This window comes from Scyliorhinus canicula, chromosome 17 (assembly GCF_902713615.1).
Source record: "Scyliorhinus canicula chromosome 17, sScyCan1.1, whole genome shotgun sequence".
Classification (NCBI taxonomy): Eukaryota; Metazoa; Chordata; class Chondrichthyes; order Carcharhiniformes; family Scyliorhinidae; genus Scyliorhinus; species Scyliorhinus canicula.
The window spans coordinates 57,114,729-57,128,787 of NC_052162.1; the positions used below are offsets into that span (position 1 = coordinate 57,114,729).

General features: G+C 43.1%; 1 protein-coding gene across 1 annotated transcript in view; it reads right to left on the reverse strand.

Moving 5' to 3' along the window:
- LOC119951754 (tetraspanin-7-like) overlaps window positions 1-10,092 on the reverse strand; it is a 34,740-nt gene extending 24,648 nt beyond the window's left edge. The window contains exon 1 of the mRNA XM_038775079.1: window positions 9,918-10,092. Coding sequence (XP_038631007.1) covers window positions 9,918-10,007 — 90 coding nt within the window. The 5' untranslated portion in view covers window positions 10,008-10,092. The remainder of the gene's footprint in view (window positions 1-9,917) is intronic.
- Between the last annotated feature and the right edge of the window lie 3,967 nt (window positions 10,093-14,059).

Here is a 14,059-nt window from a genome sequence, read left to right on the forward strand (position 1 = left end):
GGCAAAGTCATTTCAAAAGCATTAATGCAGCACTCAGTCCCAAGAGATTTCAAAATCTATCATGTCACAAGTAGTAATACAAAGGCCAAAAGCTTGATCAAAGGGCTATGATTAAGGAAAGGAGTGGAGGTGAAGGGAAAATTCCAGAGGTTTGCCCCGAGGCAGCTGAAGGCACACCCAAATGGTGGAGTCGGGGCTAGAGATTACAATTAGAGATTAACTGGCTAGGCCATGAAGGGATTTGAAAACAAAGATGAGAATTTTAAAAATCAAGATTTTTGATCTTCAGGTGATGTCCCGGAGGACTGGAGAATAGCCAATGTTGTTCCTTTGTTTAAGAAGGGTAGCAAGGATAATCCAGGGAACTACAGGCCAGTGAGACTTACGTCAGTGGTAGGGAAATTACTGGAGAGAATTCTTCGAGACAGGATCTACTCCCATTTGGAAGCAAATGGACGTATTAGTGAGAGGCAGCATGGTTTTGTGAAGGGGAGGTCATGTCTCACTAACTTGAGTGTTTTTCGAAGAGGTCACAATGATTGATGAAGGTAGGGCAGTGGATGTTGTCTATATGGACTTCAGTAAAGCCTTTAACAAGGTCCCTCATGGTAGACTGGTACAAAAAAGGTGAAGTCACACAGGATCGGGGTGAGCTGGCAAGGTCATAAAAAGGCAGACAGTAGCCATGGAAGGGTGCTTTTCTGATGATTGGAGGGCTGTGACTAGTGGTGTTCCGCAGGGATAGAGGGTGCAGAAGAGATGTTGCCTGGTATGGAGGGCATTAGCTAAGAGGAGGAGAGGCTGAAGAAACTTGGTTTGTTCTCACTGGAACAATGGAGGTTGAGGGGCGACCTGATAGAGGTCAACAAAATTGAGGGGCATAGACAGAGTGGATCGTCAGAGGCTTTTCCCTAGGGTTGAGGGTTCAATTACTAGGGGGCATAGTTTTAAGGTGCGATGGGCAAGTTTTCAGAGGGTAGTGGGTACCTGGAATTCACTGCCGGAGGAGGTGGAAGCAGGGACGTTAGTGTCATTTAAGGGGCATCTTGACAAATACATGAATAGGAAGGGAATAGAGAGATACGGACCCAGGAAGGGTAGAATTTAGTTTAGACAGGCAGCATGGTCGGCACAGGCTTGGAGGGCTGAATGGCCTGTTCCCGTGCTGTATTTTTCTTTGTTCTATTTTTCAACCAGGAGCCTGAAAAGGTCAGCGAGCGAGGGGGTGATGGGTGAATAGGGTCATGTCAGAGTACCTTTAAGAAATGGGTGTTCACTACTGCAGTGATGTCAGAGTGGGTGGAGCTGGGCTGTCTGTCAGATTTAGGCTGTTTGCTGCAGGGTGTGTTTTAGTTTTGTTTTCAGTGTTGGAGCTGAAGCCAGACCAAGCAGATGTACTATCTGTTGATCATTTGGTGAATTCAGAATTAGAAATGTTTTCAGTAGTGACTTAGTCTTTGGGGGTTGTATTTGAATTGATGGTCGCTAAGATGTTCACTGTTTAAAAAGGTTAACTCGAGTTCATAGAACATCGTTTTGCTTTAAAATACTTTTCCAGTTCTGCTGACCACTTCTGTAGAGTGGTCAATGTGTTCCCCATACCACAATCTATTAAAAGTTGTGCGTCAGGTGAACTCATGATACACTTTGGGGTTCTCTGAACCCTGGCCCATAACAAATTGGGGACTCATCTGGGGATAAAAGTCAATCTATTGGGTTGACTTAAGTGAACTTAAAGACAGTGAGGGGCGAGCATATTGTGGTTGCTTTTCAGGTATGGTATTCTAGTTAAGTAGAGAGTGTGTTGTGGACAATGGCTCTTTGAGGCTCAGAAGTTTTTGGGAGTGGAGACGGTCACATGCAGTACCTTACAGACAGAGACTAAAAGCAGACTGTTAGATTTGGCAAAAACATTGCAGTTAACATTACCTGACAAAATGCGAAAAGATGAGATAATTATGGCGGTGGCTAAGCATTGCCTGAGATACAGTTTGACTCATTGGAAATGGCAAAAATTCAGTTGCAAATTAAACAAATGGAACAAGAGAAAGAATTAAGCACTTAGAATACAAAAGAGATGGGGGGGGGGGGGAAGAAAAGAAAGGGAAATACAGATCAGGGAAAAAGTTTGAATTTTGGAAAATGGCCATGAAACATGACAAGTCAGTTAAAATTGGCAGGCATAAAGGGAAACGTATAGTTGGATGATAGTGATGAGGATAGTGAGAAAGAGCGTCATAGTTGAAGGCTTGGCGGGGATCTATTTAAATATGTCCAAACATTGCCAAGGTTTGACGAGAAGGAAGTGGAAGCCGTTTTCATTTCATTTGAGAAGGTAGCTAAACAAATGAAATGGCCATAGGACACGTGGGTATTACAGATTCAAACAAAGCTGGTCGGTAGGGCTAGTGAAGTGTTTGCATCACTACCAGAGGAGGGATCGGAGTCGTAAGAGATGGAAAAAAAATCCATCTTGGGTGCATATGAACTAGTGTTTGAAGTCTACAGACAAAGGTTTAGAAATCTAAGGAAAGGCTCAAACAGAGTAATTTTGATAGGTGGAGAAGGGCTTTGAAAATAGATCAAACGTATGAAGTTCTCCGAGAAATTATACTTTGAGGGGTTTAAAAATTCAATCCCTGATGTAGTGAGAACTCTTGTTGAAGAGCAGAGGGTTAAAACTGCGAGATTAGCAGCAGAAATGGCAGATCAAAGCTTGGTTTCAGACATCAGTTTCAGCCTGTGAGGGATAGAAACTGGGGAACATGAGAAAACTGAAGTGGAAAAGGTAAAGGTGATCTGATGGGAGATAATAAGGAGAGCTTACCTCAGATTAAAAAAGAAATCCAGTAATGAAAAATTTCAAATGTTTTCACTAATAAACTAAGCCATGTAAAGTCAGTGATGGTGGTTGAAGAAAAGCACTGGGAAAGCTGATGTGGTAAAATAGGATAAGACAGTAGGGTTTGTTAAAGTGGTAAAGGAAAGTCAAAGTGAAGTGAAGGAGGTGCAAAAGATTGTACAGCCTGATCAAGGAGGTGATTGATAAGAAGGTGAAGAATTTACTGCTGTGGGTAAAGTTTACTCACGTATCAGGAGCAGAAAGTCACAATTGAGAGATACAGGAGCCAGTCAATCTTTAATGGCAAGAGATGAGTTGTGTGGTTTGGGAAGAATGTTGCCAAAAAAGGTGGTAATATGTGGAATTTGGGGTGAGAGGAGTAGTGTTCCATTACAAGGAAAGGTTGGAAAGTCCAGTGAGTGAATGAGTAGTGAAGTGGTAGGAGTAGAGAAACTCATCTTGAAAATGAAATGAAAAATCGTTTATTGTCACAAGTAGGCTTCAAATGAAGTTACTGTGAAAACTCCTAGTCGCCACATTCTGGCTGATACGGGAAAAATGAACCGTGCTGCTGGCCTGCCTTCAAAGCCAGCGATTTAGCCCTGTGCTAAACCAGCCCCTTATCTTGTCCAGGAATACAGTTTATCTTGGGTAATGATATAGCTGGATTGCAGGTGGAAGTGATGCCTACTGTGGTTGATAAGCCAGTGGAAAATCAGACAACTGGAGTGTTGAAGGACGAATATCCTGGGATTTTTCCAGATTGTGTAGTAACAAGGTCGCAAAGTCACAGGTTAAAGACTAGGAGAAATCAAAGCATGAAGATGAAGTTGAAGTGCAATTATCAGAAAGGATTTTTGATCAGATGGTTGAAAAAGAACAAGTGGAGGATGAGGCGGATATTTTCAGTTCAGGAAGATTGGTGGAGTTACAACAGAAAGATATAGAAATAAAACTGATGTATCAGAAAGCATATACGAAAGAGGAATCAGAGTGTATACCAGAGTGTTATTACTATAAAAGTGATGTCTTGATGAGAAAGTGGAGACCTTAACATATGCAGGCGGATGAAAAGTGGGCAGAAGTTAATCAAGTAGTATTGCGAGTTGCACACGAGGTACCAGTGGGAGCTCATTTGGGAATAAGGAAAACTCAAGCTAAAATCAAGAAACATTTTTATTGGCCTGAACTACATAAAAGATGTAGTCAAATTTTGTCAATCATGTCACATGTCAAGCGATAGGGAAATCCTCAAACAGTGATAAAACCAGTGCCCTTAATACCCATTCCAGCATTTGAGGAACCTTTTAGGAGGGTCCTAATTGTTTTCAGAAGTGGTCCTACACAATCAAAGAGTGGAATCAATATCTTGTGACTATAATGGATGTGTCTACTAGGTTTCCAGAGGCCATTCAAGTACATAATATCACAGCTAAAACAATTGTGGAGGGTTACTTGAATTCTTTACTCGATATGGACTGCCCTGCCCACAGAAATCGGATCAAGGATCAAATTTTACCTCCAGGTTATTCAAAGAAGTAATGGATAGCTTTGGAATTCAACAATTTAAATCAATTGCGGGCCATCCAAAATTGCAGGGGGCATTAAAAAGCTGGCAGACATTAAAGACAATGTTGAGGGCTTATTGTCAAGAGTATCCATAGAATTGGGATAAAGGAATTCCATTTGTACGGTTTGCAATTAGGGATGCACCTAATGAGCCAACCAAATTCAGTCCTTTTGAACTAATTTTTGGCCATGAGGTAAGAGGACCACTTAAATTGATTAAGGAAAAATTGGTGAGTGAGAAATCAGAAAATTACATTATTGGATTACATGTCAAATTTTAGGGAACGATTAAATAGAGGTGAATTGGCTAGGCAACATTTAAAGTTGCACAAAATGTGATGGAATGGGTAGCGGACAAAAACGTTGTAGTTTTGCCAGTGGAGATTTAGTATTGTTACTAGTGGTAGGTGAACCAGCTAGGTTTTGTGGACCTTATCAGATTGAAAAGGAAATTAAGTGAGGTGAATTATGTGGTACAAACACCAGATAGAAGGAAGACTCACCGAGGGAGTCATGTGAATATGCTTAAAAAAGGTACTTTGAAAGGGAAGGGGTTTTAATGATTCTAACTCAAAGTGACGAACCAAATCCAAATGACTGAATTTGACATTGGAAAACGAAGATGTTCTTAAAAAATTGGGATAAATTGTTGAGTTACCTTTCAGAGGAAAAACAGACTAATCTGATATATGGACAAGCTGTGGCAATAAATTGGGAAGTACTAAAAATGACTATACATGTAGATGTGGGAAAGGCTGTTCCGATCAAACTGCATCCATATAGACTTAACCCTTCAAATTGGCACAAGTTAACAAAGAGATTGAGTGTATGCATAAAAATGGTATAAATCCAAGTGGGTTGCAGCCAATGGAGCTCAGTCATAGTGATGGTACCTAAACCAGATGGTACCCAACGGTTGTGTGGACTATAGAAAGGTTAATGCAGTTACCAGAACAGACTCTTATCCTATCTCATGTTTGGAGAATTGCATTGAGAAAGTGGGACAATCAAGTTTTTTTTTTTTTTTTTATATAAATACTGGCAGGTACCTTTTCCGAAAGGGCGAAGGAGATTTCAGCTTTTGTGACTCCTGCCCAAGTGTGCGGTATACATAGACAAGCTGGTAATTTTCAGCCAGACATGGAAAGAACATTTAAAACATCGGATGGAGTTATTCGATCGACTTCAGGAGGCGGGTTTGGCGATAAACCTAGCCAAAAGTGAATTTGGAAAAGCCCAAGTCACTTTCCTTGGCCATAAATCAGGCAGGGTCGAATGGTCACACGGGATGTGAAACCAAGTTACTGAGAAGTTTTCAATACCCTCAAGACAAAAGGGAAATAATGCGATTTCTCGGCATGAGTGGATTTGATCAAACATTTGTGCAAAGGTTTTGTAGCTTGATTGCTCCACTGATGGACTTGCTGAAGAAACGTTGAAAATTTCAGTGGACAGCAGACTTAATAGGCATTTGATTGCTTGAAAGCGGTGATGACCAATGCTCCCATGTTGGAGAATTACAAGGGGCTCTGAACAGATTGAACTAAAGTATCGGACTTTTAAAGAGAGACATGCCAAGGCGTAGAAGAATGGATGGATCATGCAGACTGTCTTGTTCAAAGAGACGGTCAATTGAGAAGGATTTCAGTTGGAGGAACCAACAAAAATGGACTATATTATTATACCTGTTTGAGTGTTGTTTTTTTGAAAAGTATATTTACTGTGTTCATTTCTTAAGAATGGTGAAAAATGAAACCATCTTGGAAGTTGATGGTTTATTTTTTCCTTGGGTGGAGGGGGGGTCATTTGAGTGTACTTTAAGAAATGGGTGTTTATTACTGCAGTGATGTCAGAGAGAGTGGGTGGAGCTGGGCTGTCTGTCAGCTTTTTACTTTTTTGAACAGGCTGCGTTTTAGTTTCATTTTTAGTGTTGGAGCTGAAGCCAGACAAAGCAGGTGTACGGCTGTTCTCTCTGCCAAAAGACTCATAATTTGGCGAATTCAGAATTATAAATGTTTTCAGGTGTGCTTCTGCTAAAGGTTTTGTTTTTAAAGTCGTATGGATGTTAAAGGAAAGATTAAAGGATTGCTTAGTGTTGTCGTCTTTGGGGGTTGTATTTGAATTAATGGTTGTCAAGATGTTCACTATGTTTTAAAAAGATTAACTCGAGTGTATAGAACAAACAATGTTTTGTTTTAAAAAATCCTTTTCCATTTCTGCTCTATCACACCACGAGTGGGCCATGTGCTCCCCATACCACAATCTGAAAAGTTGTGGGTCAGGCGAACTCCATGATACCCAATGCAAGGACACAGGTCACTGAGCGGAGGGTAGAATGTCAGTGTTTGGAACAAGGCATCCATCCTAAAATGCAGAGACCATTCTGTTGTTTAAAAAAAAGTGTCCCCCTCCCAGGAAAGGCCCCGTGACCAACGCAAAATCTGAAAATATAGACAGGAGAATGGCAAAGTATTTGGCTCAGTTTAGAACTTGTGCAAACCCCATTTCAAAAGTTGATTGTGGTGGTCACATTATGCCAGTAAGGGAGCTCTGGCACTACTTATCTTTTAATCTTTGTACACAACCATAATAATTTGATTCTGGTGTACATATTTTTGATCTTCAAAGATACAGGCTAAATTATGGCAATGGAGAGCAGACAAGATCAAGAGAATCCTTGTGATTGAGGCAGTTAGAAGCAGCCAGGGTGGAGCCTACTCACTGAAGAGAGGGCCTATGCTCTGGCAATGGCATAGAAATGATTGCCATTGTGATTCAAGTAGTGGATGACAGTCTGTTCCTTGGCACAGGTTATTGGTGCAGGAGAGTGGGTCTATGTAGGATTGGTGCAGACTCCACAAGCTGAATGGCTTCCTTTTGCACTGTAGGAATTTGGCTTCTATGTTTCTAACTGCAAGATATCCCAAGGAGAATGGCAGAGAAGATAAAAAGTGCAGTCTCCTCAATGGGGGCTCATTCTAGTCGTTGAAAATCCTGCTGCATGGTATGTCAAACATTCTGGCTGATTCAGGGAAATGGGGCTTCAAAGCCTATGAGTTGGACAAGGATCCCAACCACTGGTCTATGTCTTGGATGTTCATAAAGGGTTGGAGGCAGCAGAATGCAACAATATACACCACCCACTGGGGCCTAGGTTTCTTTACTGAGGGTGCATGACAATGAAATAAGGTGCTTGATGATCTGGTCATGGCTTGGGCCTTTCCAAGCTCCATGGATGGTTGTGTCATCTGTAGTTCATCACCAATCCAGAACTTGTTCCCTCAAGTGATTGTACCAGATTGGGTTATTGCCCTGGTATCCTGACAAGGTATATGATATGAGCACAGGCAATTTCCTGACAAGGTATATGATATGAGCACAGGCAATTTTGCACTGTAGTCTATTAAATGGACAGGAGGAGAAGGGGCAGGTATATGATTTGCTAAAAAAGGCAACATTTGGCCATACAAGTTCTCATTGTGGGCGAGGAAAACCTGTTGGAACCATGTTGCGTTTCTTTTGTAAAAAAAACCCCAAGATGGCACCAGAGCAAGGCAACTTCTTGCAAGCCGTGCCAAGCATGCCCTCCAATTCTCCCTTTTGCTCTCATTCTATGCTTCCAAAACTATCACATTCTGTAGTCTTTCTTTCCCCATGTACAGTATGCATTGCCTGTATAACATGCAAGAAACACTTTTCACTGTATACTAATGTGACAATAATCAATTAAAGACTTGATATTTTAGTATCATGGAATCCTTGCTGAGCAGATCACCCACCCCAGAGGTCTCTGTTTGGGGGCTTCTGGACTGCTCGAGATTTGGTTCCCCTGGAGAGATGGCATCTTGTTGGTTGCAGAGCCCAAATGCAATTCTGAGTGCTGCATTGTTAAGAGTCTTTCTTCCACTGGAAGACAGAGCAGGGTACCCTCCAGTCTTGTATAGAGACTTCCAGACTGTCCTTCTTGAGGCTTGGGATCATCTGGAGAGGCAGTGTCCCATGAGGTTATCTTGTTCTGTCCTTGGTATCCATTTCAGTAAAGTGTGCATTGCTAGACCTTGCCAGACATCCAAATCCTAGGGTTCTTCCAAGGGAGGGTCAATCATCAGTGGAATTTCAGTTTTCTGGTGTTGGTGGACTGAACAGTACCTCTGATTTGGCTGGACAGAGCGAGCCGTTTTGTAGAGTTCTGGCATGGTTTAAGTATCCTTAGTTAACTGGCTCCCAAGTGTGCACTGTCAGGCCATGTCTTGTACCAATGGCAGCATCCCCATTTCCCTCACCCACATATATCCTTTCATTGCTTGCAAGGCCAACTTGCAATGTTTTTTTGTAAACACCATGTGAGATCTTGTACGGTATTGTTTCTTTGCACCACAGGTCCATGTCTTTATCCTGGTATTCAGGCGCACCTTCCTTTTTGCAATCCTTTCATGTGCCATGTGAAGGGTGATAGACTAAAATGATTACATGTCACAATCTGAACCAATGAATGAATATTTGCTCATTTTTAATATTTTAATTCCCTTGGAGTTAAAGTATAGTTAACTCACTCCTGCAGAGATACAAGCTGGTCTCATCTTTTGTCATCATGCTGTACTGCTCAGTATGATTTGCTGACTTTGTACACCTTTGGCAAGTGCTAGGTGTTTTAAAAAATGTGCATAAAATCAGGTACACATAACTAAATAGTAAAGAAAACAATTCTTGTTTAAGTGTACGTAGCCTCAGATAGGCATGGAAATTTGAACAAGATTATCTTGAAGGTTGAGTGGGCCACATAACCCTGCAAGGCCACATAACCCTGTAAGGAGACAGAATTCATAGAAACCTCCCGACCTCCTCGGTTGGCCGCACGGTTAGAAGGTCATCAACTCGGGGGTGGGGGAATGAATAAATAAATCAGTGCCGCGTTGAACAAGGCATTTCCTCACCGCCCGACCTCCTAAAAGCAGCCGGTGGCGACGAGAAATCACACAAACAAAAGCAGCAGCTCCTGAGTCCCGAACAAAAGGAGCGTCCAGAGTTCCCGTTTTGAGCTCGCCAGAATCGGGAGAGAAAGAACAATCCTGAGAGTTAGAGATATTTCAGGTTTAAATAGTCCCATCAGATTTTTCTCGAGTGCGGGTTTAGTTCGGAAAGAAAAAAAAAGTTTTTTAAAAAAACTTTTCAAACCCTAGAACGCCGACATCTACCCGGAGGGCTCGGCAACCGCTCCTTCCCCGCTCCCCCTCCCCCCTAGACTTTAACCTGGGCCAAGTTATTTTAATAAAACTAACTGAACACTGTGAAAGAGGCTGGGAGCCAGAAACCTCTTTGGGTTACAAGTGAAAGTTTGGAAAGCAACAGTTAACTCCCCCACCAGAAGACGGTTCATAAGCAGAATCTCTGCCCCGGTTCCCAGCCCGGGTTGTCAGCATCGCCTCGGCTCTTTGTGCAGCAGACAGCACCCCCCTCTCCAGGGCTGTAAACTCCCCCCCGCCGCCCGGCGGACACACGCACTCACCCAAAACACGAAACTGAAGACGATGAGAAAAGTTTTCAGACAGGTGATGACGGGCTTGGTCTGCAGACGTCGCGACGAAGACGCTGCCATGGTTGCAGCCGACAGAGCAAGTTCGGAGCCACCGGATTTTAACCCGGCCGGCTGCCAGGGAAGTGACGTCACGCGGGATGCCGCTTCCGGTTCGCTCATTGCTCAGCGCAGGTGTCAGTCATCTCAGCTGTCAATCATCCCAGCTGTCAATCACCCTGGCTGTCAATCATCCAAAATGTCAGTCATCCCAGCTGTCAATCATCTCATCTGTCATTCATCCCAGATGTCAGTCATCCTAGTTGTCACTCATCCCAGCAGTCAGCCAACCTAGCTGTCAATCATCCCATTAGTCTGACATCCCAGTTTTCAGTCATCCCACTGGTCAATCATCACAGTTGTCAGTCAACCCACTCATCAATCATCCCAGCTGTCGGCCACCTCAGTTGTCAGTCATTCCAGCTTTGAGCCAACCAGCTGCCAATCTTTGCAGTTCTCAGCCAACCCAGAAGTCAGTCATCTCAGTTGTCAATCATTCCAGCTGTCAGTCATCCGCTGTCAATCATTACAGCTGTCAATATCTCAACAAGTCAATCATCTCAGTTATCGGTCATCCGTATATCAGCCATCCCATTTGTCAGTCATCCTAGCTGTCACTCATCCAGGTTATCAGTCAGCGCAACTGAAAATCATTCCAGTTGGCAGTCATCCCAGTTGTCAGTCATCCCAGCTGTCAGCCATCCCAGCTGTCATTCATTCCAGATGTCAGACAACCTAGCTGTGCAATCATCCCATTAGTCTGACAACCCAGTTTTCAGTCATCCCAGTTGTCAATCATCCCAGAGGTCAGTCATCTCAGTAGTCAGTCATCCCAGTTATCAGTCATTCCGGTTGTCAGTCACCCCAGTTGTCAACCATCCCAGCTGCCAGTCATCCCAGTTGTCAGTCACCACAGCTGTCAATCATTCCAGTTGTCTCTCATCCCAGCAGCCAGTGGTCTCAGCTGTCAACCATCACAGCTGTCAAACATTCCAGCAGTCAGTCATCCCAGCGGTCAATCATCCGAGTTGTCAGAAATCCCAATTATTAGTCATCCGAGCTGTCAATGATCTTAGCTGACAGCCAACCAAGTTGTCAAGTATTCCAGCTGTCAGTCCTCCCAGTTGTCAATCAATCCAGCTGTCAGTCATTCCTGCTGTCCATCATTCTAGCTATCAGCATCCAACTGTCTCAGTTGCCGGTTATCCCAGTTATCAGTCATCCTATTTGTCAGCTATCCTAGCTGTCGGTCATCCCAGATGTCTGTCATCCTAGCTGTCAATCATCCCAGCTGTTAATCATTACAATTCTCAGCCATCCCAGCTGCCATTCATCCCAGTTGTTAGTTATCCCAGCTCTCAGCCATCCTAGCTGTCAATCATTCCAGTTGTCAGTCATCCCAGCTGTGAAACATACACTTTTACCAAGTGACTGAGCTTAGGGACCCTTGCCGGCCGACCTTCATGATCCACGCTGGCCGAACTTCGCGACACACCATTAATACTTGCCTTTAATGTCGCAGGTGAACCTGTTTGGTCCTTGCAATCTCATTTGCATTATTATTCAATGATACATTTCTGCTAAGGAATCAGCTGAAGATTTACGTTCCCGATGCATCCTTTGAAATAAATCATGAGGTTTGTCCTCAAACTCACCATACTAGTCTTAACATGCTGTTGAAGTATTGATAGTTTAAAACTTTCATTTGCCAGTTCTTCCCTTCATATAACACACATGGCTTTGCATCCTGATTTGCATTGGCACAACTAAGACATGCCTCAAGAAATTATCTTTATGCTGCTTTGTATCCGACCACAGTTTCTTCTTAAAGAGTTGTTCATCAGGGGTCCTGGAGCTCTGCATACAACTCACACCAGCACTGCTTTGTCCTGTCGTGGACTCCCCTGTGAAGCTCTCTCCAGCAGTTTCAGTTGTGAGATCCCGACCTGTTTGTGACTCTGACTCTCTCTTCCTTATTACAAAATGACCCATCTTCAGTTCTTCACACTGTTGCTTGCTTGTTGGCAGCTACAAAATGGAGGAATCTCTCCTCTGTGATTTCCCGCCCAAAGAACGGACATCAGTCTACATGCTGGGTGCATGACCTGCTCTCTGCTGCCACCTCTGGTGGGAAGACTCCATACGTTGTATTTAAAGGCCGGTTGTGGCTGGCATTCTCAACTCAAAAGCTGGTTGCGGCCAGCATTCTTAAAAGCCAGTCACAGCTGGCATTCTTAAAAGCTGGTTATGGCTGTTGGGCGCTTCACCCGCTATCAGGAATGCCGCACCCACCCGCAGGTTCCAACCTCAGTTTGAAAACGTCTGGACCACTCTTTCGCATTTGGGTTTGATGCCGATGTGGTTTCTCACTGGCATGACACAAGTTTGGAAGTCCTGACAGGACACCAATGGACAGCTGTTTTAGTGAACATTCATGAGATGCAAGTTAATGTAAATGGTGTTCACGCCACCTGCCAGTTGGATGATCAACCCGCCATGAAGATGACATTGGGAGAGGGCAGCACGGTGGCGCAGTGGTAGCACTGCAGTCTCACAGCGCCGAGGTCCCAGGTTCGATCCCGGCTCTGGGTCACTGTCCGTGTGGAGTTTGCAGATTCTTCCCCTGTTTGTGTGGGTTTCGCCCCCACAACCCCAAAGATGTGCAGGTTAGGTGGATTGAACATGCTTAATTGCCCCTTAATTTGAAAAAATGAATTGGTTACTCTAAATAAATAAAAAGATGACATTGGGAGAATTGCAACATTATTTTATGCCCGTGGGTTTCTGACTTTTTCGCTCTTGCCAGATTCTCTGCCACTAAGCCTGTCATGGGCAGGTTGGGAGAATTCTGGCCAGAGTCTGCAAAGGGATGGAAATAGATTAAGTGAATGGGAAAAGAATTGGCAGGTGGAGTATAATATGTGAAAGGGTTAAAAAACAAATCACACAAGCTGCGAAATGCCAAAACTGAGAATCTCTGATGATACACCAGTTGTTTTAGTGCCAGGATGCCAATAGATAACATCCAAGGTCCATTAATGTGTTTAATTATAAGGGAAGCTTTAGTCACGCAGTTCTCACACAAAAATCAGAGGAATCATTACACAGTTGCAACTCGTGTATGTCCGTTCAAACAAGGAACATTCGGCAAGGGAATTTGGGACATTTTTCTATCTTACTCATGACTGGAAGTTAATAGATAAGTGGAGTAAATATGTGCTTCATGATGTATATTAGTAGACATGCACAAATTGTAATTAGATAACTGTACACATTATGTAATCTTAATGATTAATTGTAAATCGATATAAATAATTTCTAAACAAGTATTCACCTTTGATTGGTATATGTTAATTGCTTGTAGTTGGGCCTGAAGGTATAATTGCCACTGTGTCTCTTTGTTTAGGGAGCTGGCAAGCATCATGGCAGATGTCTAGGTCCTTTGCTGTAGCTTGAAATAAAGGCCATTTTAAAACTTTGAAAATCTCCGCCTGGTCAATTGGTAGGGACGAGGGCCAGGGATAGTCTAGGTACTGTTGTCTGCCCCTTGACAGCCTTAACTGGTTGGCAGTGAGGATGGGATTTACATGGGTGCTTTGGAAACTGCAAAGTGAATTGATCGAAGGGACAGAATGCAAAATAAATATGCCAGGTCGAAAGCTGAGAAGGCAAAAGGCGTAACTTGAGTTCATTGACAAATGGGGAGGGGAAGGAATAATGTCCCTTTTCCTCACCCGGAAGCATTGCAAACTAATTGGTTAAATGCAAATAACCAGGGGTGATTTCCAACAGGCAGCCTATTACATAGTAAAAAGTGCTGGGAGGTTCAAACTTGTGATAAAAACTGAGAAAGCCACTGTGCTTATCTTGAGCTTTTACTTACAGCTGGCCCCTTATCAAATGGTAGTGAAAGCACAAGGGACCCAGATAAGGAATATCATAACAGTGTTCTTTACTACTGCAGAGAGACAAATGTTATTACAGGAGTGATTCAACCCTAAGAAAAATATTGGAAGTATTGTGTTTAGTTCGCCAGGAAAAGTTTGTAGAAATTAAATAGGTGAGAAAAGTGTAAT